Source organism: Pseudopodoces humilis, chromosome 3, assembly GCF_049639895.1.
Source record: "Pseudopodoces humilis isolate 2021_Gansu_Grassland_sample_001 chromosome 3, ASM4963989v1, whole genome shotgun sequence".
Lineage (NCBI taxonomy): Eukaryota > Metazoa > Chordata > Aves > Passeriformes > Paridae > Pseudopodoces > Pseudopodoces humilis.
In genome coordinates, this window is record NC_142202.1 from 74103660 (window position 1) to 74128146 (window position 24487).

The 24487-nt window shown below is 36.2% G+C and overlaps 1 protein-coding gene across 3 annotated transcripts in view; it reads left to right on the forward strand.

Annotated features, from left to right (window-relative positions):
* FBXL4 (F-box and leucine rich repeat protein 4) overlaps positions 1-24487 on the forward strand; it is a 59594-nt gene that overhangs the window by 13664 nt on the left and 21443 nt on the right. For all 3 annotated transcript variants that reach the window (XM_005518224.3, XM_088052768.1, XM_014263522.2), the window contains exons 4-6: positions 3064-3409; positions 10237-10481; positions 18905-19118. In XM_005518224.3, coding sequence (XP_005518281.2) covers positions 3064-3409; positions 10237-10481; positions 18905-19118 — 805 coding nt within the window. The remainder of the gene's footprint in view (positions 1-3063; positions 3410-10236; positions 10482-18904; positions 19119-24487) is intronic.

Below are 24487 nucleotides of genomic sequence, written 5' to 3' on the forward strand. Positions count from 1 at the left end.
TGCTGACTCTTATTCAGGCTTTGCCTGGCACTCCTTGCTGGAAAGACTGAGGCTTTCTAATTGCTGATGAAACTGTCTTATCAAAGCATTCTCTCTCATTGTGACATCTTTGATCAGCTGTTACTATATAGCTGCAAGACTGGAAGACAAACAGTGTACTACCTGAATTAATTTGATTCTGCTTGATATTTTGAGAGCTACCTAATTAACTCAGGGCACGGGGCAGGCAGAAATCCTTTGACTTCTTTGAAGGTATTTATTGGGATTCAGTTTCTCTTTGTTTTGGGTTAAATAGTTTATTGAGCACTGTAAGCTTGAAACAGATGCAGGCAACCTTCTTAGGGAGAGTGATTTTGATACATATCCTCAAGCCAGGATTGACTGTAAAAATGCCTTTCTTATGAAAGATTTTTAAGTGGACTACCGTAACAAAAGAATGTTCCAGAAATTCTTGCTGAAGCCTGTTGGAAAGTTAGACTTTTGATCCTGATGTGAATTCTTCACTCCCATTCTGTTTACATGCAGCCTGTTTATGTATCACAGCGGAGATCCTAGAGATAGAGATCACTTCCACTTGTAGTGGGATGGATAGAGAATAGTAATGGCTTAAGAGCATGCAAAGAATTTACCATGCCTACTCATGGGAAGGATTTACAAGCCCTGACTCAGAGAAATGCTATTGCCTGCTCTTGTGTGTAGTGCCACCAAGGCAGAGAACATCATCAAATCAACCTGATAGGCTTGAGGTTTTCCAGATAAACCAAGAGCTTACTCTTTTGAAGTTAGATTGGTGGGCTATTGATGAAAAGTAAACAGTATGACAAGGACAGTGGAAAATTGTCACTGGGTTTGTTGTTCATCAGCATTTTGTATGCAATGTGGAGCTTCACAAGATTGTGAAGTCATGCTGCGTGTCTTCCATTTTCTCTAGTTTATTACAGAGACTGGAACTGGCTACTGCTTGCTGGAGCTGGTTATTGCACTGCAATTTGATGAACTCAGATCTCCAGATGCATTATTTTTTTCCAGAGCTCTGCAGCTGCTAGATAATCCTCTCTCCAGGGTCCAAAAGGAGAAGTCAATAACAGACACATTCTGCGAAAAGTTGATGGTCCAGTGTGTGTTAGATGAGTGAAAAAATAGCCTTGAGTTTCCCTAAGGATACTTTCAGTGGGTACATGGAAGTGTCTAAGCAAAATGTCAGATGGTGATCTGGATGTGTTCAAGGAAGGTCATGTGCCTTGCCAGCACTAAGTATTTGCTTAGAGAATCGACCTATGTGAGTGGATATGACAGTGGGACTACAGCTGTTACTTTGCCATGACTTGACATTCATTTTGAAAATTAATTAAATCTTTTCCTAATACTATGTCACTCTTACGAAAACTGTTAATTTTAGGGTAGAGCTGTCCACTCTCCTAAGTTAGTACTTTGATGTGCCATGTGCTCCCTCCTCTTGTACGTTTGTCTTTAGTTCATGATATTTTTGGTTTTTTTTCCTTTGGACATAAGAGTTCTGCAAGTCTCCCATACATAAGGTACTTGGAGAGCAGCATGATGTAGGATAGGAAAATTTATCTGTGCATACCTGAAAATATCCATTGCGAAAATGGAAGTTTCAGCCACTAGGGATTAATTTTCTTAATTTTCCTACTAGCAAATATCAAACTTCTAGACCTTACTTAGACTGTGTGCAGCATTTTAATGAAAATCCCTACATTTGTTTTGCTTTCTGTTATGGTGGAAGGAGTTTAAGCATTTGGTTCTGAAAGCAAAGCATAATTAATTTTATTTTCTAATTTATATTTCCCCTTTTATCCCCACAAGTGTTCTGCAGTCAGTACCAGTGTTGAGCAATACTTGTAAATTCAAAGTGTCTGGTAAGAAAAGCCAAGATGCTTGAGGTACTGGGGAGCAGATAGAGAAATTCATGTGACAGGACAAGGAGTCTGGGAGAAATCCTTGAAGCTGGGATAGGGCGATCAGAAATAGATGGCATACATGTGGATGTGTCTGGATTAGTGTCGAGGTCAGCATATTGTCAAAGAGAGTAGCAGTAATAACTGCTGGAGGCTTTCTTCTTTAGGAATTAACTAGACTTGAGGGAGGAGAAACATGGACATAAGTGACGGAAGGATCTGCATTCACTGAGTGAGGACTCGTGCAGATACAAAAGAGCATGTTTTAGGCAAGTTTGGGAGTGCTGAAGATCTAAGGAATGTAAGGCTTGGTTCCCCCAGATTACTCAGTTGGCAGTGGGTTTCCCTGTCACTTACTGGAGGAGATTTTGGGTCTGTGTGTGAAAGTAAGGATGTATGTATGGTGGTTCTGTGCATGCCCTGAGCTTCTGTCCGTCACTGGACCAAAGAAGAGAAAGGCTTTTCTGTTCAGCAGTTTGGAAATTCTGATGTCTTTTTCAAAGGACCCTTTCAAAAATTACTCGAAGTTTCTACTTTCTTTGCTAATTTGTCAGTGAATTAGTTCTAAAAGGAACATTTTGCTTGCCTAGGCAGATAAACAAAGTAAAATTTAATGTTTTTTCTGGTAATTTGTAATACTGTAGTTTGGACAGGCTTGATATTAAAGAGCTTGGGTGGTGGGGTTTTTTTCTTGTTTTGTAGGAAATAAGAGGTCAGATGACTCTCTTTGGGTTACATGGCAAGATTGGTCCTTGTGTACTTACACTAACATGCCATCATTGTGAAGACATCAGCAATCCATTTGTTTCGATTACCTTACCTGTGAGATGTTAGAAAGATTTGGGCACTGATAACACTAACAAGTGACTATGAGTCTGCAGTTAAATTTGTTATTCAGTGATGCAGAGAAAATATGCTAACATCATGAATTAATATGTCCTTTTAAATTCATCCATAGGATATTTATCAAATCTAGGGAAAACATAAGTTTCACAAATCATCTTTTCAGCCATTTTTCTTGCTTGTTAAATACTTCTAACAGAAGATGTTGCCCTCTTACTGTGCTCAGGAATTGCTTTAGTAACTTTGATTTTAATTCCTATACTGTATGTGGTTTTTTGTTTTGTTTTTTTTTTTGTCACAGGTGGGAAATACTTTGGTCTGAGGCACCTATGAAGGTGAATGGTCCTCAGGCACGACAGTTTACACCCTGTATAAAACAGATAAACTTTCCCACAAACTTAATCCGACTGGAAGTGAACAGCTCTCTTCTGGACTATTACACTGAATTGGATGCAGTAGTACTGCATGGTGTGAAAGAGAGGCCTGTGCTTTCACTTAAGACTCCAATGATTGATATGAATGATATAGATGAAGATGAGGATGAAGAAAAATTTGCCTGTGGAATGGACACCCTTAATAAACAGTTCAGCATTGTTACCCTCAGGGAATGGCCAACTAATGGATATTTTGATAAGCTGCCTTATGAGGTAAGAAAAGCATTTTTATGCTCAATCATTGCTTTGATCATTAATGGTGCACAGGTGCTTTAAAGGGTATTGGTCAGGATTGTTGTTTTTTCTCACTTGGTTCCTTGCATTCCTTGTGAATCTCCTGCATTCACTGTATAGGTACACCTGAATTCTCTGTCTGCTCCCATGGGTGGATGTTAGGTATTTGCATAGTTTCTGCACTCTTACTTCTCAAGAATCTGCACATTCACACAGTTTTTACATCAGTTATTCTAGCCTTGAATTTCCAGCTCTTGAACTTAGAAGCTTTTAGCAGTTTTCCAGTAGGTTTTGAGTTTTCATGCTTGACAAAGAAAATACACAGAAGAGATAGGAAAAGATTCAGTAAACATCTAGAAGTGGAAAGAGTTTGCAACAGGCTAAAAGTTTGTTTTCTTGTTTTCTCTCTTATAAAACTTATGGTGCTTTGTTCTTGATTTTATTAATTATTTTTTATATTATTATTAAATGAGCTTTTCCCATCTAAGTTTTGAATTGTGGTGCAGGTAAAATATAGCTGGACTTCTTCACACTGTTTTCTTTTTATGTTTGCTGCTTTTTTTCTGTCACTAGCACAGAAAACAATTGTGAATAAAATGTTCTTTCAGATCCCCTGGCAGCATAATGGTTGCAAGTGTGCTCAGGGTCTGTAGATGAATATTTTCTTTCCTTTAATTTCCAGTATAATGAAATTGTGGAGTATGGTTGCTGAATACCATGTACAAGCCAGGCAGCTCTCAGTGGGGTGCAGCTGCTTAAAAAGGCTGGTACCCTGACTGGAGTAAGAATTTAGAGATGAAATAATTACACCTGTCCTGAAATAAACCGTTGGCACATCGTGGAAGGGAGCCTTTATTTGCTGGTCAGACCTTTGGATTTGGGCAGAGACAAGATTATTCCTGCTCTTCATTGTGCTGCAGTCTGGCAGAGGCAGCAAGTGTTCATTCACTGTGGTAACTCAGCAAATGCTCAGAGTGGTTGTGGCTTGAACCAGACTTGCTTTTGAAAGGGGAGGGAGTGTGGTGAGGTGTGCTGCCCCGGATTGGAAGGTGTTAGCAGAAATACCTGATCTAATCAAATGGTATTGCGGTCTTACCACATCTTTTGACTCTATACCCCGGTTTGAAGGCCATGATAGGATGACCATGCACCCTAGCCTGCAGAAGTTTGCTGAGCTTTCAAAGAGGAAAGAGAAAGGAAGAGAATGTAACAACTCTTACTGTCTTCTCTTGAAACCAAACCTCTTGAATTTGGTTTGTTTTTTTTTTTTTTATGGTTGATGCAGTAGAATAATAAATACTGATACTAACTTTATTATGACTTAGCTCTAGTGGTGTTCGGTTGTTTGTTTTTCCCCCAGAGTTTCATATACGGTGTTTCATATATTTAACTGTTGATGCTTGCATAGCAGTACTGAAGTAAAGAAAGTGCTTGACATAATTGTTTGAAAGTTTGAGAACATGTTGGTTTTAATAATTCAAGGAAATTAATTGTAGATAAAACTTCATTTAAATGTAGGGGGTTTTCTTGTTTGAAAAGGCTGAATAAATTGATTTGTAGTATCCTAGAATACCAGAGGGATTGATTAATCTCTTTTTTGTTCCACATGATTATACAGTCATGAAGGTTGGAAAAGACCTCCAAGATCATTGACTCAAACCATAAATGGTCGATTACACATATTAAAATTTTAATTTAGGAAGTATTTGTGTAGTCTTGTTACTCCTATGAACTTCTGTCTCCATGTACTCTATTGTGTTTTTCTACTCTCCTGTTTGTCTACCAGCTTCCTTTTTTATCCATTTTCTAACATGTGTGGTTTCATGAATAAATTTATGTGGTCTGTCAATACCCAAACCATTTTTTTTCTTTTGCTTTGGTTTAAAGAAACTGAAAATATGGGTGGAATATTCGTCAGAATACTATGAAAGGCTATTTCTGTACTGGTTTTGTGACAGCATAAATCCCAGTTTCCTGCTTTCTAGTCCAGCTGGAAGGGTTGGGCATTGGAACAAAATGTTGTACTTGGTAGTGTGACAGTTTTTTTATCACATTGGCTATGGAAGCACTACTCTGCATGCTGTATTTAAGACTGACAAATGTCAGATTTTTATGGGAAGTGTTCAGACTGTGGATGAAGTAAGGCAATTGCTGACTCCTGGTTTTGATTGATGTATTACATGAAAAATTGTAGGTGTATATTGATTGTCAGTGTGTAACTGACACACTGTCCTAAGTTTTTATGAACATACCTGTTCCTTATTTGAGCTATTTAAAGCTTTTTCATACTACCCGCTGTAATTCACAATATATACAAGCTGAGTGGGTTTTGCTAAGTAGGCAGCAGTTCTTCCAGCCTTTGTTGTATTTCTGAAACTTCCATAGACTATCCTGTCCCGTCCCATCCCGTCCCATCCCATCCCATCATGTTGTTCCACAGAATGGTATTAGAAATGGTTTGCTGCAGTGTGAACTCTAAAGACATTTTAAGATTGCTCCTAAAAAAGAGAAAAATGCTCAGCATTCCGGGGCACAGACTTTTGTAGAAGAAACTGTAAATTTTTTGATGACCTAAGTGAGAGAATTTTCTTTCTCTAATCTTGGATGGTGTTAACCAGCACTTAATTAGCTGTGAAGTACTTGTGCTATATATGTTCTCTTCTCCGGAGCTACCTTAAAATTGAGGAAGGATTTTAGAGGAGAGACTTTGTGTCCTTGTCTTCCTTCCCAGTTCATTGACTAGCCTGTGCTGCTTATATGGTGGAAAGAGTAAGGCCTTAGTCTTGGATGGTTTTTCAGGAATACTTGAGGCCTGAAGGCCTGAACAAATTCAAAGCTTTTGGGAAAGCTGAGGAATACCTGCCACAGCATATGTTATGCAGTTTGAGACTTACCAAGATGTGCTGACTACTAAAAACCCAGCTTATTTTTCTCCAGAGAGGAGAGTCAGAAGTCTCTATGTGCTCCTGTCCAAAACAGATTTTTTTTTGTAAAAATTTTGGTATAGGAAGATATAAATGACATCTTTGTCATTCCTTGAAGCTGATTTTTCCAAAGGCTGCCTACAAGCTTTATGGGCTGTTCGTGTCTCCTATTATGGTATGCACTATTAAATGTGTCTCCATTTGCTGGTGCAAGTTGTACTGTTGTGGAACCAGGGATGTGTGTTTTCTTAAACTATGCTGAGAAATGTCAAAAGCAGTAGAATACCATCTTCTTCTTGCCTTCTCTCTTTGCCTCTTTGTCCTTTACCTGAGCATGTTTTAATATCAATTCTAATTAAATGGATTCAGAGCTGTAGCAGCTCTAGCTGCAAGAGTCAAAAAAATTGCAAGTTGTTCATTTGTCTGTTTCTGAATAAGTGGTTTGCATAGGCCAGTGTATTTTTTTTTCTTGGAAAACCATTTCCATATGAACCAAAGCTTCATATGGAAGAGCTGAGGAAGGAAATTTGTAGAAAGTACAGATATTGTAGGATTGACCAGCATCCAGACATTCTTTTCTGACGAAACCATATTGTGCATTATTGTGCTCTAGCCACAGAAAATATTTTATTAGGGGCAGATGGTTGTTGCTTGCTGTTTCTCAGCAAAAAAGCCTAAAAAGCTAGAGAAACTTGTGGTTCAATATACTTATAATATAATATAATAATACTTATATATATATAATATACTTCAATAATACGTATTGAAGTATTATTATCATTGGTAAAGTTTTTTCCCCTGTACTGAGGAGTGGAAATTCTATCTGGGCTTATAAGCAAACTTTACAGCAGGTGAGAAGCTTTTTTTTCCATCTTCTTTCTTTTAAGATGTTATATTTTTTATTTGGTAGTTCAAAAAATATGTCTGTATGTGAGATGGTGGAATCAGGGACTACCATAATAAAAATATGGATTGGCTGGGAATCAGGATCATTTTTGTGCTCAGCACACAGTGGTTTTGTGTACTTCTGTTTGTTGGATTGTGGAGAACTGTGATTTGGAAACCTTCTGGTTTTGGAGGTGTTCTTTGTAGTGGGCATTGATCTCACCATGCTTTTGAAGCTGGCATGTACCATGTTTGCTTGGAAATGGGAGAGGAAGTACTTTGGTACTTTTAGCCCATCATAGCCTAAAAGGCAATCAGTGTTATATAAATGATATTTTGTTTTCCTCTTTCTGTTGTTTTTTCCAATAAACTTTGTTTTTGCTCCTTGATTTATAAGAAAGTGTGAAATAATAATGATTATCATAATTTTTCATAAAATCACAGTAAAAACTGTTGTTTGTGAAAAACTGCATTATGAAATTAGCTTTCAAAGCAGATAGCTCTGTACCATTCTTGGAATCACCACGAACACAGCGTTGCACAGTACAGCACATCATGTCACATACTCATTATGATATCAAATTGTACTTTATGGTAGGGTTCCTGACAGACACCAGACTCCAGGCTAATGGTGATTAATGGTTATTAGCCTGTACGTTTTGAACCTGTTATCTTTGTTTAATCAAAAGCCAGGAAAAAAAGCACTTGATAACATAATATCATAGGAGTGACATTTCATTGTATGCTTTCATTCTATATATTGTGAAGTACCATAATTTCAGTAAAAAATAAAGACAGGTTTTTTTGATTGAGACATGGGAGATTTCATCTCGGGTGTGGAAAGACATCCTGTGTGTTACAAAACATTCATTGAAGTCATCAATTAGTGTAAATGGACATTGTTTAATCATTTATAGTTTCATTCACCATTCCCTATATTGCTCAGAAGTTACAAAATAACTTTCTTCTCATTGAATGAAATTTGTATTTGCTTTTATCAGACATTATGTCACACTAATTGTAGATATAAGTTCTGCTAATTGTGCAGCCTCTGCTGAGCTTTCAGCTCTAGAAAACTTAGTAAGTAACCATGGGAGAAAAATCTGAGGGAAAAGGAATTAATAAAATAGATATTTAGCTGAATTACATAGTGAGGGTTAGCTGAAAGTTTGCAAAAATCAAGATATTAACTTGGGATTATGTCTTTGTTAGCTCTTAGTTATTTTGGGTATTTTAGGTTTCAAAATGTTAACAGGTTCCTGAATGTCAATTGGGTGCAGACTTAGCTGGTTATAATATAATTGCAGTTATTATACGTGCATATATATATATATATATATATATATATATATATTTATATACACTCTGTCTATCTGTCTGTCTGCCTATCCATCCATCCTGTTAAATTGAAATGTCTGTGCTGGTCCTCTGCATCAGTGTGAGTTTCAGACACCTGCAGAGTCAAAAGCCTGTGCTGTTTATAGGGGAAAGGACAAGCAAGGAGAAGAGAAGATGAAAGGCTTGAAACCAAGGATGAAAGAAACTGGAGTATATCAAACACTGTATTTTTGCATTGGAGTTGAACTAAATTTTTTTAAGATATGTAGCTCTTGTTGGAAATGTAAATACTAAATCTGGAGCTGAGTAGGAAGTAACATTTTCCGTTTTGCAGGAAGTTGAATTGTTTTGTTGTTCCAAAAATGAAGGGGGGAGGAGGAGAGGTGGAAAGTAGCTGCATAATAAAGTGATGCATTGGAGGTACAATCTGTTTGGATCTCAGAAAAAGCTCCATTTTCATTTTACGTCACAGATTTTATTCTGACTTTTGGCGGACTTGTCTTATGAATCCTTCTAAGACATTAAAATGAAACATGTTGGTATTTTGAAAGGACCACAGGATTCTCTTCCGTTTAGTTAATTTGTGAGTTGTGGTTTTTTAAATTTACACTGATTCATTTCAGCAAGTTACTGTTTCCCATCCTGCTTGAAAACAGTCAATTTAAGTTATATAACTTAAGTGCAGGTACTTATATTTGCTAGAGACAGCTCTGCTAAAGTAAACATTAATTTTTAGATTTCATTTTTCAAGTGCATTTTCTGTCAGTTCCTAAGCTAAAGAAGATTTATTTATTTTGTTGGGCGTTTTTGTTATTTCCTAAAGTGAGTATTTATGTCTGTGTGTGTGTTGATCTTTCCTTGGAAAGGAAAAGTGTGATATGAGAGGAGGAATATTTCTTAGTTTCTGAGTGTGACATAAGTTCTTACAAAAACTGTTACAGTGATGCTAGTCGGAAAGGCTGGTGATTATTCTGAATCTGAGATGATTCAACTGATACAGTTAAAAAGGGGTTTTGCCGTTCTGATTTGACTCTGGTGTTGAACAAAAATGCTCTCAAAAGTATTACGGCAAGGAAGCTGTAAAAGGAGACTGGATTATGTTGAATTTTTTATCCGTTTGCATAGTCCAGAGGAGAGGTTATAAGATAGAAGACAAAACACTGATTTTTAAAGCAGAGAGAAGAGGAATAAATCTGAAATTGGTTCGGGGTGTGGGGAAACTGGGACATTGTATGGTTTTTCCGTGTACTTTGCAAATATTTCCCATCTTAAAAACTAAATATAGACAAGAAGGAGGATGCCAGTTCTGTGTTCTGTTCAATGAAAGAGCAGACTTAGTGAAAGGAAATATATAAACATAGTGTTTACATATATATCACTGTTTAAATTAGCATGGGTAAAGAAACTTCTGATTTGAAAGCTTCCTGTCACTTTCATATGCTGATCTGCTTTTTCCTTTCTTGTTTAGCATGTTGTCAAATTGAGAAGGCAGTGCAGTTCTATTTAATAGTTAATTGATTTATTTGAGAAGTTGCTTTTAAGTAAAAGGTTTTGCTCTCTTTGAAGTTAGAATGTATTTTCTTATTCCTTTGCAGTTTTCCCTTAACATTTTAAGTGCTATATGACCATCTGTGACATTTTTTTCCTGTTTTTATATAGCTCATCCAGTTGATTTTGAGTCACCTTACAGTACCAGACCTATGTAGACTAGCACAAACTTGTAAGCTACTGTATCAACATTGCTGTGATCCTCTACAGTACATTCATCTCAGTTTACAACCTTACTGGGCGAGGATTAATGACACATCCCTGGAGTACCTACAGTCTCGCTGCACTCTCATCCAGTGGCTGAATTTATCTTGGACTGGAAACAGGGGAGCCATCTCTGTTTCTGGATTTAGCAGGTCAGTGTTAAATGTACAGAAATGTTTTGACAATCTCTGCTTGCAGAGCTGCTGCACGGTAGTTTCACTAAGTATTTGAAACTTTATTAAAAGGCAAAAAATGTGTTGGATCTACTATAAAGGGTGTGATTGTTATGATGTAGAAAAAAGGAACAGCCAAAACAGTAGAAGATACTAAATATAGCAGCAGAAGTCCATAGCAGTCTGTAGAGTCTGCATGTTCCAAGCTGCTTGTGACTGAAAGGCTTCTTCCAGGGGGAGCAGTGTTTTGCTTTCTTCTGGGCTTCTTAAACACTGGGCTTCTAGAACTGAGCTATCAAAAATCCATCTTGCAAGGAAAATGTTTATGGTTGTTCTTTGTACAGATGAGTCATCAGTAGGACTGTATTAGAATGGCTGCAGTAATAAACTGATTGCATACTCACATGGTATGAGCCAAGTAATCACTGGAGTCCAATGTAAATGCAAATATTTTCATAAAAATGATTTAAAACATTAGCCCTGTTGGAAAACAGGGGGGTTGCATGTGCATATTCCAATGAGCTGAAAATATGACTGTGGTGTAGATCATTAAAATAGCAAATTTGCAGGGATTCTTCTCTGTATAACAGCCATGTTCTCTGCTTTTTTAAGAAATCATTTCTTGCTTCTTTGCTCATTTGCATTAGTTAAACAGCTTCTATTGATGCATTTCATTTAAGCAAAAGTTGTTGCTTGAACTAAGGGGTAATCAGCAATGGCAGGTGAAAGCAGAAATTGACTGATGAGAAACAGAAATATTTAATATATCTGAAAAAGTTGTCTGAACTCTCGTTTTCTGAATAAAAAGGTTAACTCAAGTATGCAGACATTTTCTTTCCTTTCATGCCAAGTTCCTTACCTGAGGAAGTAAAATATTTTGAAGAAGTACTTTTTCAAGATGCGAATGTTGCTTCTGTTTTTCCACACCTCCAGTGTAATGCAAGAATCCTATGCTTTTTTTGTGCTTATGGGTAGAAAAAGAAAATAGACTTTGGCTAGTTGTTGAATTGAGTACAAAAATTTCTCCTAAATTTGGATTTCATGTAAGATACTTTTTTCAGAGGATAAATATGCGAGCTTTAATTGAGAATACAACTCTGTAATCATGAACTGCCTGCTTTCTGATGCTTAGCTATTAAGTCTGTCTTTTGAAAACTTAACATACGTGAATCTTTTTTGGCAACTTTTTTTCATTTCCATTAAAAAATTATTTTATTCCATTATTTTTTTTTTAAGCATACAGTACTGCTAAAAAACACTGTAGGCTTGGAAGAAATTATTGCCAGATTCAGAGACTTCTAAACTTTAGAGTTTTGGCATTTCTGACTTCCACTTACTTGAAAGTTACTTTATTTTTACTAATCTTTTTTTCTTCAGTACTGAACTACTGTAACATTTATGTGTATACAGTGTTTTTAAATAATAAATATTCATTATTTGTCTATTTATTTTTATACAAACATTTTCGGTTTATATTTCTTATAAGGGATTATATTTATTTGTAACAAATGGAAAAAAAATTATTGACATTGTTGCAATTCTGTAATTATTTTAGTTTTAGGAAAAAGTGTTTCTTGAAAGGGATGGATGTAGTCTGGGAATGGGAGATGCAGTTCAATTGAAAATTTCAGAAGCAAAGTTATAGGCTAAATAATTTGCATGTCTAAACTGTGCTTATCATTTTCCCTTCTGAAACAAAAGTTCTCCACTGTAACTGGTGGAGAGGTCTGGTTTCAATTTTTTTTCTATTACATATATAATTTTGCAATCCTTTGTTCTGTAAAACTCTTTTCTAGTAGAATCCAAACACAGATTTTTCTTTTGACAGTCTTTATCAGCATGTTTGTCAAATTTGCTGGCCTCCAGGAGAGGAAAATTTGCTGCTCATTTGCTATGGAAGTATCTATTAGTCAAGGAGACTCATTAGAACAAGATTTGCTTTTCAAAGGCATTAATCTAACTCTTGTTGAAAAAGGAGCTTCCTGGTAAGAGATGCTGTTCCTTGACAGATAAATCTGTCAATAAATTCTTTAGTTCTATTGCCATGGTTGTCATTAAGATACCACAATCTGGGGAATATTACAGCATCCAGGACACATAATCAAGAACTCAAATAGTTTTTCCTTTCGTCCAAAACCAGGACACATATATTTAACCAGGACACATATATTTTTGCATTTTTTTCAGCATTTGGAGTTAGTTGGCAGTGTTGAGTTCAAAACCAGTAGAGTTGGTTCAATTCTTACAGTTGTACAGTTTAAGTTATGATTTCTACAAGTCAGGGTATGTTTAAATGCTACTCTTGATTAAATCTTATTTTAGAAAATATTTTTCAAAAATGTTTTTATCTGTTGTTTTTTATGACAATCTTAAAAGTAGTAGCTTGTATAAATTTGTCATTTTAAAATGTTCATATATGCATGGAATGATTGAAAATGCTAAGAAATTACTGGAAATACAGATCTTCTTAAAAAATGTATTAAAGTGAAAAGAAGTTAAAAGTAGTTTTAGGAAATGTGACTGGAGCAAATACTGTATTATCATGAGAAGGCAGAATGCTTCAGGCATATGAACATCCTGAGGCAAAGCTGAAGGTATTTTAACTTATTGATAACATCTACTCCTTCGGGCTAAAAATTACTATCATACATTTTTCATTTCAGCATATAATATAAATTAACTAAACTTTATATTAGATTGAACTAAAAGTGTACAAAAAAGTGAAAGGAGTATCCGAGCAGTCTCAGGAGTCTGAAATGCAAAATGACGGGGAATAAGCAAAGATTTCACAGCAAGCATTACATAAACAGCACTGCATTTCTCTTGGCTTTAGAGGTCTGGTGAAACTCTTCATGCCAGGGGGAAATATTAGTGTGGGAGGGTAGGACCTAGGAAGAGTGAGGAGAGTTGATTGGAGGAGTACTAAATATTGAGACGCTGAATAAATGCTCTGAGGTTTAAACAGCTCAAGGACAATGACAGTTTAAAAAATGAGTTCTGCATCCAGATTTTCTTGGATCACTGATAATGTCATTAACTTGTTTAAATTCTTTTGCTTTAAACATTTGAGGAATTAGGATTTTTATTTACATCTGACATTTTACACTGTGAAAATGAATTAATAGTGTTTTATTTTCAGGTTAGTGATGCAGTATTTGCATGGCAAGCACATCCAGGAATATTTCTTGAACAGTTTTGTTGTTGTTCACGTTTGAAGGCTTTCATTGCCTTTAGTAGAAGTGTGTTTTGACAGTGTTTAATTTGGTGAGGCTTTGCTAGAAGTCAGACTAGCAGGAGGGTCAGAGAAATTACTGAAATATGCACCAGTCACAGAAAATAGGAGTAATGTGTGACTTCACAGGGATTTTCAGTATAACAGTCAGGTCTGTCTCTTGCTTTAATTTCCAGAGGTTTTTAGTAAAACTATGGTTGGCTGTAACTGAGAGTTAAGTTATAACATTTGTTTTGCATGTTTTTCTTGAAATAGTTTTATCTGTCTTGAGAACAGCACAAGATCAGGTACTTAATATTCTACTTACTTAAATGTCATGTTTTAGAATTTGCTTACCAAAAAGGTGGTGTAATACATGCTAGAGTAGAAAATAGAATAGCTAGAGGAAGGGAAAGTGACTTCATTTTAAAACCAAATTACCTTACAAAGTCTCACTCTCAAGCATGAATACTAGCATGCGCCAAGAGAATCAAGATGTGTGTCCAAATCAATTTGTCTGGCATGTGGTCTCACCATTCTGTGCTGCTCCTGTCCTTCATCTCCTAAACTGTGTGCCCTGAGAAAGTGCCTGCACAAGTGTTCAAGGATGTCAGAGACCTGACGTGACACTCATGCTTCTGTTCCAGCCCTTGTGTCGCCATTTGTTCTTCGTTGTGCTTCTACACCTCTGTGTACCCAGTTGTTCTCCACTTATACCAGCCTTAACACTTTTGTTACAGTTTCCTGTGCTAAATGCTGCTGCTGTCCTGTAACATGCCAGTCTTGAAAGGAAAAGCATTGCTGTGAATTTAAAAATATATTAATGTGTCTTTAAGAAGGATATTAAAATGGAGTACAGCAAACCATTTTATTAAACACAGGACTGAAATTGTAAGGCAATTTGTGCAAGTAATCATATAGATAGAGTGTAAGGAGTTTGTGCAAGTAATCATATAGATAGAACTAAGTGAGAAAGCGAGGACCTCAAGATCTTGGAAGTGAAATGAGGAAGAACAAAATCCACGTGGGTTTTGACTTTTTGCATGTCTGGTGGCAGGCTCTGGAAACAGGAGACCTGAGTAGCAGGAGGGAGCATGTGGTTGGCTTGAAGCAGACAGAAATGGTTGTTTTTATTAAATAGTAATTCTAGCAGGTTTATACCAAGGAAGGCCTCGCAAATGGGGCAACATTTTATCTGTCAAGTAACAGAGATAACATCCCTATCATGGATGCCAATGTAAGGTAATACTACAAGGGAAAACGCTAAAGAAAAATATTCTGTCCAACCCTGTGTTGTTCACAAACACAGGAAGTTGCTTCCCTTTTCCGCCCTCTCTCTTGGATACCAAATTCAAATATATATCAGTGAGTATAAAATCAGTACTGAAGGTGTTTAGTTGAAAAAAGATTTGGTAAAATCAGCATAATAGAAAACTGTTGTGTTAATTGCACTAAAGGAGTATAAAACTATGTAGCTAATTTTGTTTAGGGAGGATGAGTAGATGAAAGAGAACTGGACTGTGATTCCTGCTTGTTGTAGGGTCTTTAGTAATTTTGAACTGGGAAGTATAAAGCGAGGACCATTAAGCTAAGTGTAGATTCTGTAGCCAGTGCAGTTTCACCAGAAACCATTAGAGCATATGTGATGTGTTCAGTACCTGCATAACCACATGTATAAAAGTATTTTGAGAATTTTTTTTGGGAGGTCTTGCATTCTGACATGAACAGTACCTAGTACCTTGGATTTTCATTTTGGATCATGAGATATGCTTATGATGTACACATGAATTACAACATTGGAAATTGTTAGTGGGCTAAGTGACCCTGTGATCATGATTGATTTAACATCACTATGAGCAAGTATCATCCTGCCTCCTAATAAATATATTTGATGTTTCAGAAAAACTTCACTAGGACTTACTTCGCAAAAGCTGAAGGGGTCAAAAATAATCAGCAGGTCTTGAGAGCAGGCAGAAGTTGATGGAAAGTGAGATTCCTTTTTTTATTAAAAACATCAATCCCCTCACCCTTGGAAAAAAACAAACCAAAACAAGGCCCCCATCCCCCCCTCCAAAAACAAAAGCAAAAACCAAAACTGAACAGCTAAAAGGCCTGAAAAACTGCTGTCTAGAGTGAGGATAAACTTCAAGGGAACAGCCCAATCCAGTGTCTACAAAAGAAATGTATGTGTTCACATTATCCTAGGTTGTTCAGTCATATTTTATAGCAAACATGAAGGGATGAAGAGAAATCACTTCAGACATGGTGTGTATAAAATATTGATAATAAAAACAAAACTAAAGGGATGGATGACTGCAGAACAGAGGAGAGACTGAGAACAGGAACCAGTCAATCCTTGGTGATTAAAGGGAGAGTTATATGAAGAAATGTGAAGAAATTTTGATTTGGGTAGAAGGTGCTTTTTTTGGATGTTGTTTTCAGACTAGCTAAATCGAGCCAGTCACTCAGAGACTGTTAAGTCTCAGAAGTATGAAGACCGTGCCACATTTGTTTTGAAAGCATGAGAACTCATATTCTACCTTGCCATATGGCTCTATGTGGAGATCCATGTAGAAAAACAGCAGCAAAAACCTCTATCCTGAGCAGTCTGTTTAATGCAAACAAAGGTCGGAGTGTCTCCATCTTTCTGAGGACTGTGCATTTCTGCCCAGTGTTCTCTGCCCTGTGCTGGCTGGGGACTTCCTCAGATTCCTCCTTCTCTTCCTCTTCCTCTCTTTCCTACATGCATGTCTGCTCATTCTTGTATCCTGCTGCTGCATGTACCTTATCTCCCTTTTGTTTTTGTTTCATGTCTCCTAAGTAACCTTTTCCAACAAGGCAGCAAAGCCATGAAGGGCAATGCTTGTTGCTGTCACAGTGTTTGGCCTCTGCCTGTGTGTTTCAAGTGTATTGAGTTTAAATAAAATGTTATGAGGATAATAACTCCTAAAGCTGGTGAGCCTGGAGTTCTTCTCCAGGTCTTTGGGGTTAACTGAGTATTTCCCTGACCTAGTAATGCTAACTTGCAATAGGTCCTAGAAAGAGAAGCGCATTGATCTCTACTAACATTTATAACAGCCAAGCCCTATTAAATTATATGGCAGTTAAGCTAACATCCATTATTGTAATAGAGTAATTCATAAAATATTTATTTGTTAGCAAATTAAAAGCTAGGGGTGTAATAAGTGGTGACTGACAAAGTTTTATGGAAAATACCATCATTCAAACAAACCTGATAATTTGTTGATGAACGAAGCTGTGTGAATGTATTGTTAAAGCACTCATTAAATAGAGGAATTGGCTAATTGGTAATCAACAATGTATCCATATATCTCTACTCTGATTTCCAGGGGATTTCCATCCTGCATTTCTCCGTAAGTGTTGAACTCTATTGCTAGTCTAAATGTTGCTAGCACTTAAATGTTTAAATACCCAACGTTAATTGTTGTGAATTGTTGTGTCATTTCAGCTCTGACATTCCCATAGGAAGGCTTACCAGTCTCTGAATTCACTGTATCCAGTATGGAAAATGCTTGTTTGATTAAACTCTGACTTTAAAAGCTAAAATAGATTTTAAATAGGGACTGCAGTTAGAAAAAAAAACAGTGAAGGAGTAGACTTGAAGACCATACATGGCAGAGCTCCTGTGGTTCTGGGGCTTACGTCTCCCCTTTTGTGTCTCAGACCCTCTCTTTGTTTCTGTTTGCTTAGGCTCATAGAAATGTTGGATGTTAGGGACCTCTGAAGGTCGTCTACTCCAAGCTCCCACTTGAAGTGCCAGTGTCCCCAACGCTAGATCAGGTCAGTCAAGGTTCCAGGTGACTCTTGGAAACATCCAGGGATGGAGATGCCATTCTGGAATCTCCTTTTCCCTCTGTATTACATAGGATCTGCATAATCACTCTAAGACCATGTAAAATGCAAGGTGAAAGGAATAAAGGAAGGAGATAATGAATGGCAAATATTGAGTGAATAATGAAAAAATAAGGGAAGGAGGCAGCTTGAAAACTTGGATCTTAGAAGATGTGTTTGAAGTCTTGGGCTGCTGTTGGTGTCGTTGAGGAATGCCTCCCTGAATGTGTCTTCTTCTAAGATAAGCAGCAATTTCATCCTAAGCTTCAGCATGAACAAATGCTTGGGAAGGCTAATAACTCTTTCATTGTAGCAATAGGAGTTTTTGGGCAAGGAGGAGCCTTGTGTCTGTCTGGCATTTCTATTACATCATTTAAACCCGAGAAGTAATACTGACTTCATGGTGGAAGGGTCAGAACCTGAAGCTGCTTTATCTTCATGAGCATTTTTGTAGGACAGAACTGGTAAGAGAGAGCAGATCAGAACATTTAGTAAGAGAAAATAATTCATACTCTTTGACAGGTCGCTCCATTACTATATGAAGTAACATGGGAAACTCATTACAGCCTGTAGTTTAAAAAACTAGTTTTTCTACTAGGGGAACTTTCAAAATACAACATAAGCATGGCAAATGTGTGGGGTTTTTTATCTTATTAACTAGCAAGCCTACAGTCCTGGTAGTTAATTTATGGTTTGAAGGTTATCTTTTAAATGAAAAAGGACTAAGTTTAAGTGGTTTTGGTTAAAGCTTGGATTAGAAATAAAAGAGCTTGAGTTTCTTACACGAGATCTCTGATAGGAAAGTAGAATATAGAGACCATCAAAGTTTCTAAATTCTGGGTCTTTTGTCATATGATATGTTAATTTTTTATAATTCCAAATAAATTCAAATACTCATGAATTTGTGTTCTAGAGCAGCTAGCATGTGTTGATTCTTAGTGAAAAGAATGAGATTTTTTTTGAAAGTCTTAAAACACTTCTGAATATGTAATCCACTGAAAAGTATTTGTTTAACCTCATTTTTACATTTTCAGATTTTTCTGAGATATATACAAAATTATTCATGTAAACATGCAGGCCATTGACAAAATTGGCTTTTGACTGCTTAAAAGATTTTCAAACATGATTAGTGTTTTACTTTGCTCAATTGTCTCAGAGTTAATATTCAGAACAAAGTATATTCTAACTTCCTAAACCAAAACAGAATTTTCAAAACTAGTGTCTTTTCTTTGTTGAAAGGAATTATTTCCTGATTGACATGGTTAAGGTTTTGACAGTATTCAGACTCTCACCTGAAAGTCTGTTACTTTTTCACTGAAAACATGGGGTTCTTTTACAGGTTCCTGAAAGTCTGTGGCTCTGAACTAGTACGTCTTGAGTTGTCTTGTGGCCATTTCCTCAATGAAACATGCTTGGAGGTCATCACTGAAATGTGTCCAAATCTTCAGGAATTAAATCTCTCATCATGTGATAAAATACCACCTCAGGCTTTCAACCACATAGCCAAAGTGGGCAGCCTAAAGCGTCTTATTCTCTACAGAACAAAAGTGGAGGTAGGAACAGCTATTTTTAACCTTTGCAATAATTATTTTCTATCCTGATAAAGTTGGTTTTGGGTTTGGTTTCTTTTTCAATAATGAAGAAGTAAATTAGTATTTTGAGTGTAAATTCAGAGCTAAATTCAGAAAATCCAAGAGTACTTTCAAAAACCTTAGGATTTTCTTATTTTCAACATAGCTTTTGGCCTGTGTGTTTTAACTTACATTGTAGGCTGGTGACTTTCCACCAGCTGTTTTAAGCAATGTGGTAAAATTACAAATTTAAAGCTTTCCTTTTGCCTTCTCTAGACAATTGGCAAATATATTTGTAAAATTATTGTGTTTAGTAACTGCCGTTCTCAACATTCTCTCCTTTAAAATGACTTGCTAATTACTGGATTCCTACAGTGTTTGTATATTAGCAGTATTTGAGACGCAGAACACGACTTTTTTATACAACTTCTCATTTACAGTGTAAAAATTACTTCTTTATACAGTTACTTGACTGCCCAAATCAGAGTTGTTACTGCTTGCTGCAACACAATTCCTCTCTAGGATGGAATGGGTTTGTGGGCTGCTGCTGAGAAGTCTCTTGTAGTTTGCTACATTTTACAAATGTTGTATCCTTATAAATGCAGCAGTTTGAATCAGAAGAATTCCATTCTTGTCTCAGTAACTAACTCATATGTTACAACCTTACTACCATGGTTTACATGGAAGCTGTCCTACTTCTGTTGTTGCAAGAACTGTGCCAAAATGGGGCAAAACCATGTCTCTGTAGGCTGTTTCATAGCTTCCAATCCTAGATTAAGCATTTTAAGATTTTTAGAAAGTTTGATTGTGTGTGAGTTGTGGTACACAGAAGTCAGGCTGTGACACTGGATTGTGTGGGGTCTTAATCTGAAGTGTAATGAAAGGAATTAAGTTGGAACAGTAGGTCCTGTCAACTAGATGTGCAAGGGACATCTGAAGTTAAGAGTACTGTATTGTGTTCATAAGCAGTTCATACCTGACACGTGTTAGTTGGGTCTTGTTGTCCTTTGTTTGGGAAATCCTAAGTTTGCTTGCGCCCAAGTTCCAGCTAGGGGGCTGTAATGGTGAGTAACACAGGGCAGTTAGATTAAAGGGTAATCTACCTGCTGTGAGCAGTGCTTGCTGTGGAGTTTGCTGTGGAGAGTACAGTCACTGTGAAGCCAGTACCCCTTAGTAACTTGTTACTTTGTGGTAGCTGCTCTCTGTGTTGAAGCAATTATTATTTTCTTCAAACCAAAATGAAAATTGGTGAGCCCACATTTTTTTGAACAGAGCTGTATTGATGCCTTGGGTGTATCTGTTCTTTTTCTACAATACTAGTCTTTCTGTTAATCTTGGATAGATCTCCTCTATTTCATTTTGACTGTTGGCTCTAAAGCTTTTTCAGATTCAGGAAAGATCATTGTATCAGAGGTAGTGATTGTGTAAATTTATTTATTGTGTAATTTTATTACTTTTTACTGTTGATTGATTAAAATCTTCTTGATTCTACTCAGGTGACTTCTGAAGTTTGAGACTTCATGCTTGTAATAGTGCAGCAAATGTAATGCACTCTGAGGTGATTGGTAACTGTCATTCCTCTGCTATCTCTGTGCTGAGCAGAGCTTGAAATTAGATTGAACGTAGGTGGTAAATATTTCCTGACTTTGAAGCCCTTACATTGTGAAGATTCACATCTGCCTTTCATGTGTATGGACATGCCTCTGCTTGTAGCTGACAAGAACATTCATTCATAATCAAGTTTATTTAAGGTTGTGCTTACATTTTATACCTAAGTATGAACAAAAGGCACTCTTCCTAACAAACAGTGGAAGAGAAATTTCTGGAAATTTAAATCCATAAATTGGAGACGTGCTTGGGTTATACTTGTTAATGTGAAGCCACTTCGCAATGTACATTGTTTATCACAGGTGAAAAAAGGGAAAGAATGAAGATGTGGCATCGGATTTGAATCAAAGCATTGGAACTACAAAAGTCACAGATTCATAGAAATGACATTATCTTTCTTGACATGAGCTTCACTTAGTGCAAATCTTTGGTTATCTGTACAAAATAGGCTGCCATTCATGCTTCTGTACTTTTAAGCTGGTACAGAAATGCTTGTTACTAAGTGGTGGCTATATGCAAAAAAGGATGGATTAAGCAAGCATTCTGTGAAGTGATTGAGACTTCTCTAAAACTTGTCAAGGAGCTGTTTGTGTTCTTGGTTTTTGTGAAATTTCTACCGCTGTCTTCATTGTTGGAGCTTCTGGAGCAAACAGAGGAACAATATTAATGATTAATTAAGAACTTGGCATTGTATTGTTGCCAACTGGATCTGCTCAGTGAAAAGAATCTGAGGCTGTGAATCCAATGCAAACTGATAACACGTATGTGTTTATTATGAGAAAATAAGGTGAGAAGAATAGATCTGATACAGTGTTCTGTTGAAGTTCTGTCTCAAAGCCCATGAAGAAGAAACCGAAAGAAAAATCTGTTCATTTAATTTAGTCTGTTTTCTTAAATAATTTGGGGCTTGTTTTTTTTTTCTTAAACCAAGCAATAAGCAAAATAAACCACTAAACTATCATGTGTTAGAGCACATCTGTGTAAATAGTACAATTTTTTCTTTTGGTTGTGGATTTGGACATGTGATTAAACAATATGGGAAGAGATGAAGATTCTCCATCCTGTTTGTCAGTATGTGATAATGCTGTTTCTGGTTTTGCATTATGCTCACTAAAAAATACAGAATTAACATTTTAATAAAAGAAATGGTATTTCTCCCATATACACTCCAAGCTACATGCCCAAATACGGGATTGTCTTGTGCAGTCTAAGTTTTGCCGTAGCCTTTCCCTTTACTTTTTTGCCTTTTAATACTAAAAAAGAGGGGAAGTTTAATTTAAAGTATCTGTTGTGCTTTTTCCATGTATATGATTACTGTAGATAATATGACATAGATATAATAATAATTTAATAATAATGATAATAATAATGACATAGATAAGTCCTAAGGAAACACTCTGCTGAAAAATTGACTACTATTAATGTGGGTTTTTTTAGGTGCATAGATTTTGAGAACAATGGAAACTTAATAAAATTGGTAACATTATGTTGTTTGAGCAATTGTAATTCCAGTTTTTCCTTAGTTTAGCTATTTTCTTTGAATAGGTTTTGTATTTTAAAATGTTGGCATTGATTCTGTAATCAAAGCTCCAGTTTTTAAGTGTGTTTTTAATGAAATGGGCAAGGCTAGTGTATTGCTACTTAGTGCACTGCTATTTTGGTTGTTGTATCATCTGGAAAACATTGTAGTCTTTGGTCTTCACCCTGCTGATTTCTAAGGCCATATGTAATGTGACATTACATATGACCTACTGAGTGTGAGGTTGTCTGTGTAAAATTGTTTTCTAACCTCTGAAATGAAGCTTCCAATGCCTTTGAATTATTTCAACCTTTCTGTTAGAAGAAAGTCCAGTGACTTTCAGTAACTTTTCAGTTACTAAAAAAAGTGTCCTGCATGGCTATCCTCCTCCCCACTGAAAAATGTGACTCATTTTTCTAGTGCTAGAAGTTCATTAATAAATGTTCTCAAAGGTTGTTTGATATGTATATGCTTGAATAATTAGTATCTCGCTTTGAGAAACTAATCTCAACTTGTGTGCTCAATACCACTATTATACTTGTGGGATTTTTGTGCCAGTGGTTTTGGTATTTACTGATATATAACTCCTTAATGTTTATTTGTTGAGAGTGTATTCACAGCATAATTTAAGCACTTGTTGGCATTGATATGTTTGAAGAATACAATGAACAGTGGAAGTATTATTGTGTACAGTATTTGGCAATGCACATCTTTATCCTTGAGCATGAATATTATCTTAATTTAATGCTTACTGTGAAGTGTTCAGTCCATATAAATAATGCAGCCAAAATTGTATTTTAAAGAAGCCAAAGCCACAATTACAGTAGGAGAACTTGTCAGTCTTCTTAGTGATGGGTGTAAATTTTAATGTAAGATTATATATTTCATGTTGCATATTCTGACATCTTTCTAATGTGTAAAAAAAACCCATAAAATTTGTATTTCAATTATATTTGAGATACAAAATAAAATACATTCAAATTAATTACAATGGACAAAAGACTTTGGTTTTCACACATTTTAAAGCAAGTGTTGTGTTTATAGATTTTTTTCTCTGATAAATTTGAATGAAAGCAAATTTGGAATTTGGGCAGCTGCCAGAGTGAATCCTGGAAATCTTGGATACCAGAAAGAAGCAGAGGAATTGTAGCAGTAGATGTAATAATTCTTATTTTCTTAGGCCATGAGCAATATAACAATTAATGCTGCCATAAAATATTCTACAGAGTTTTTAGAAATAACCTATTATTGGTCATGTCATACTTTTGAGAGCTATTGTTTAAAGAGTTTTCACTTTGAGCAAAGTTCCATTGGCTTGGGTATGTATCTTTAGGATGGAGAGTTGCAAGCAAATAGTAGGGGAAAAAAAAAGGTGAAAGGCACTAGCTAGAATGTGGATCCTTGGAATCAAGCTGAGTCAGTGACAATTAATTGTGCGATACAGGGCCTTGATGTTGCTTTTTGATTTCATGTCAGGCTCACAGTGGAATCTGGTTGTTTGAGCCTGTAATGTGAAGTAAGGGGGAAGAATGAAGGTGTAAAACAGATTTGCAGACATAAGGGAGGACATAATTTGACCAAATAAAGCAAAATCAAAATACAATAATTTAATTAACAGCAGAGACTATTACTTTCATTTAATTAATTCAGTAATTGCTGTGTTGCTGTGTCCCAGTCCCTGCTGTGCCCCTGGCACTGCCAAGTAGCTGTAGAGAACAAAAAGGTACCTCTGTACATTCTGAATCCCAGCTTGCAAATTATACTGGGCCTGTTTCTGAAGAGCCAAGTTGTTCTGACTTTTGAAAGGTTGCACCTGCACTCGTTAATAAGGCTCATTCCACCTTGTTCTCCTCTTACCTCATGCTTATGAGTGTTCATATTGCATCAGTGTTTTTAAGTGTCATAAAGTTTTGGAGACAAAAGTTTTATCACTGTCTCAAAAATGATATCTCAAAAATGGTCCTATAATTCATGTGCATTAGAGGGAGATGGGGAGTTGATTTTTAATGAATACATTTCAGTTGTCTCCCTTTTTGTCATGTTTCTTTCCATGTTATATCTTCCAAGGTGATAGCTGATGGATACTTGGATGAGAATAGAATTCCTGTTCTAATGCTAGCATCTGGTGTGGAGGAAAATTATTTGCTGCCATGTTTATTTTGAATCTATAAATGAAAATTGTCTGCATTAATGTCAGAAGGCATCACTCAAATACCCTTGTGAA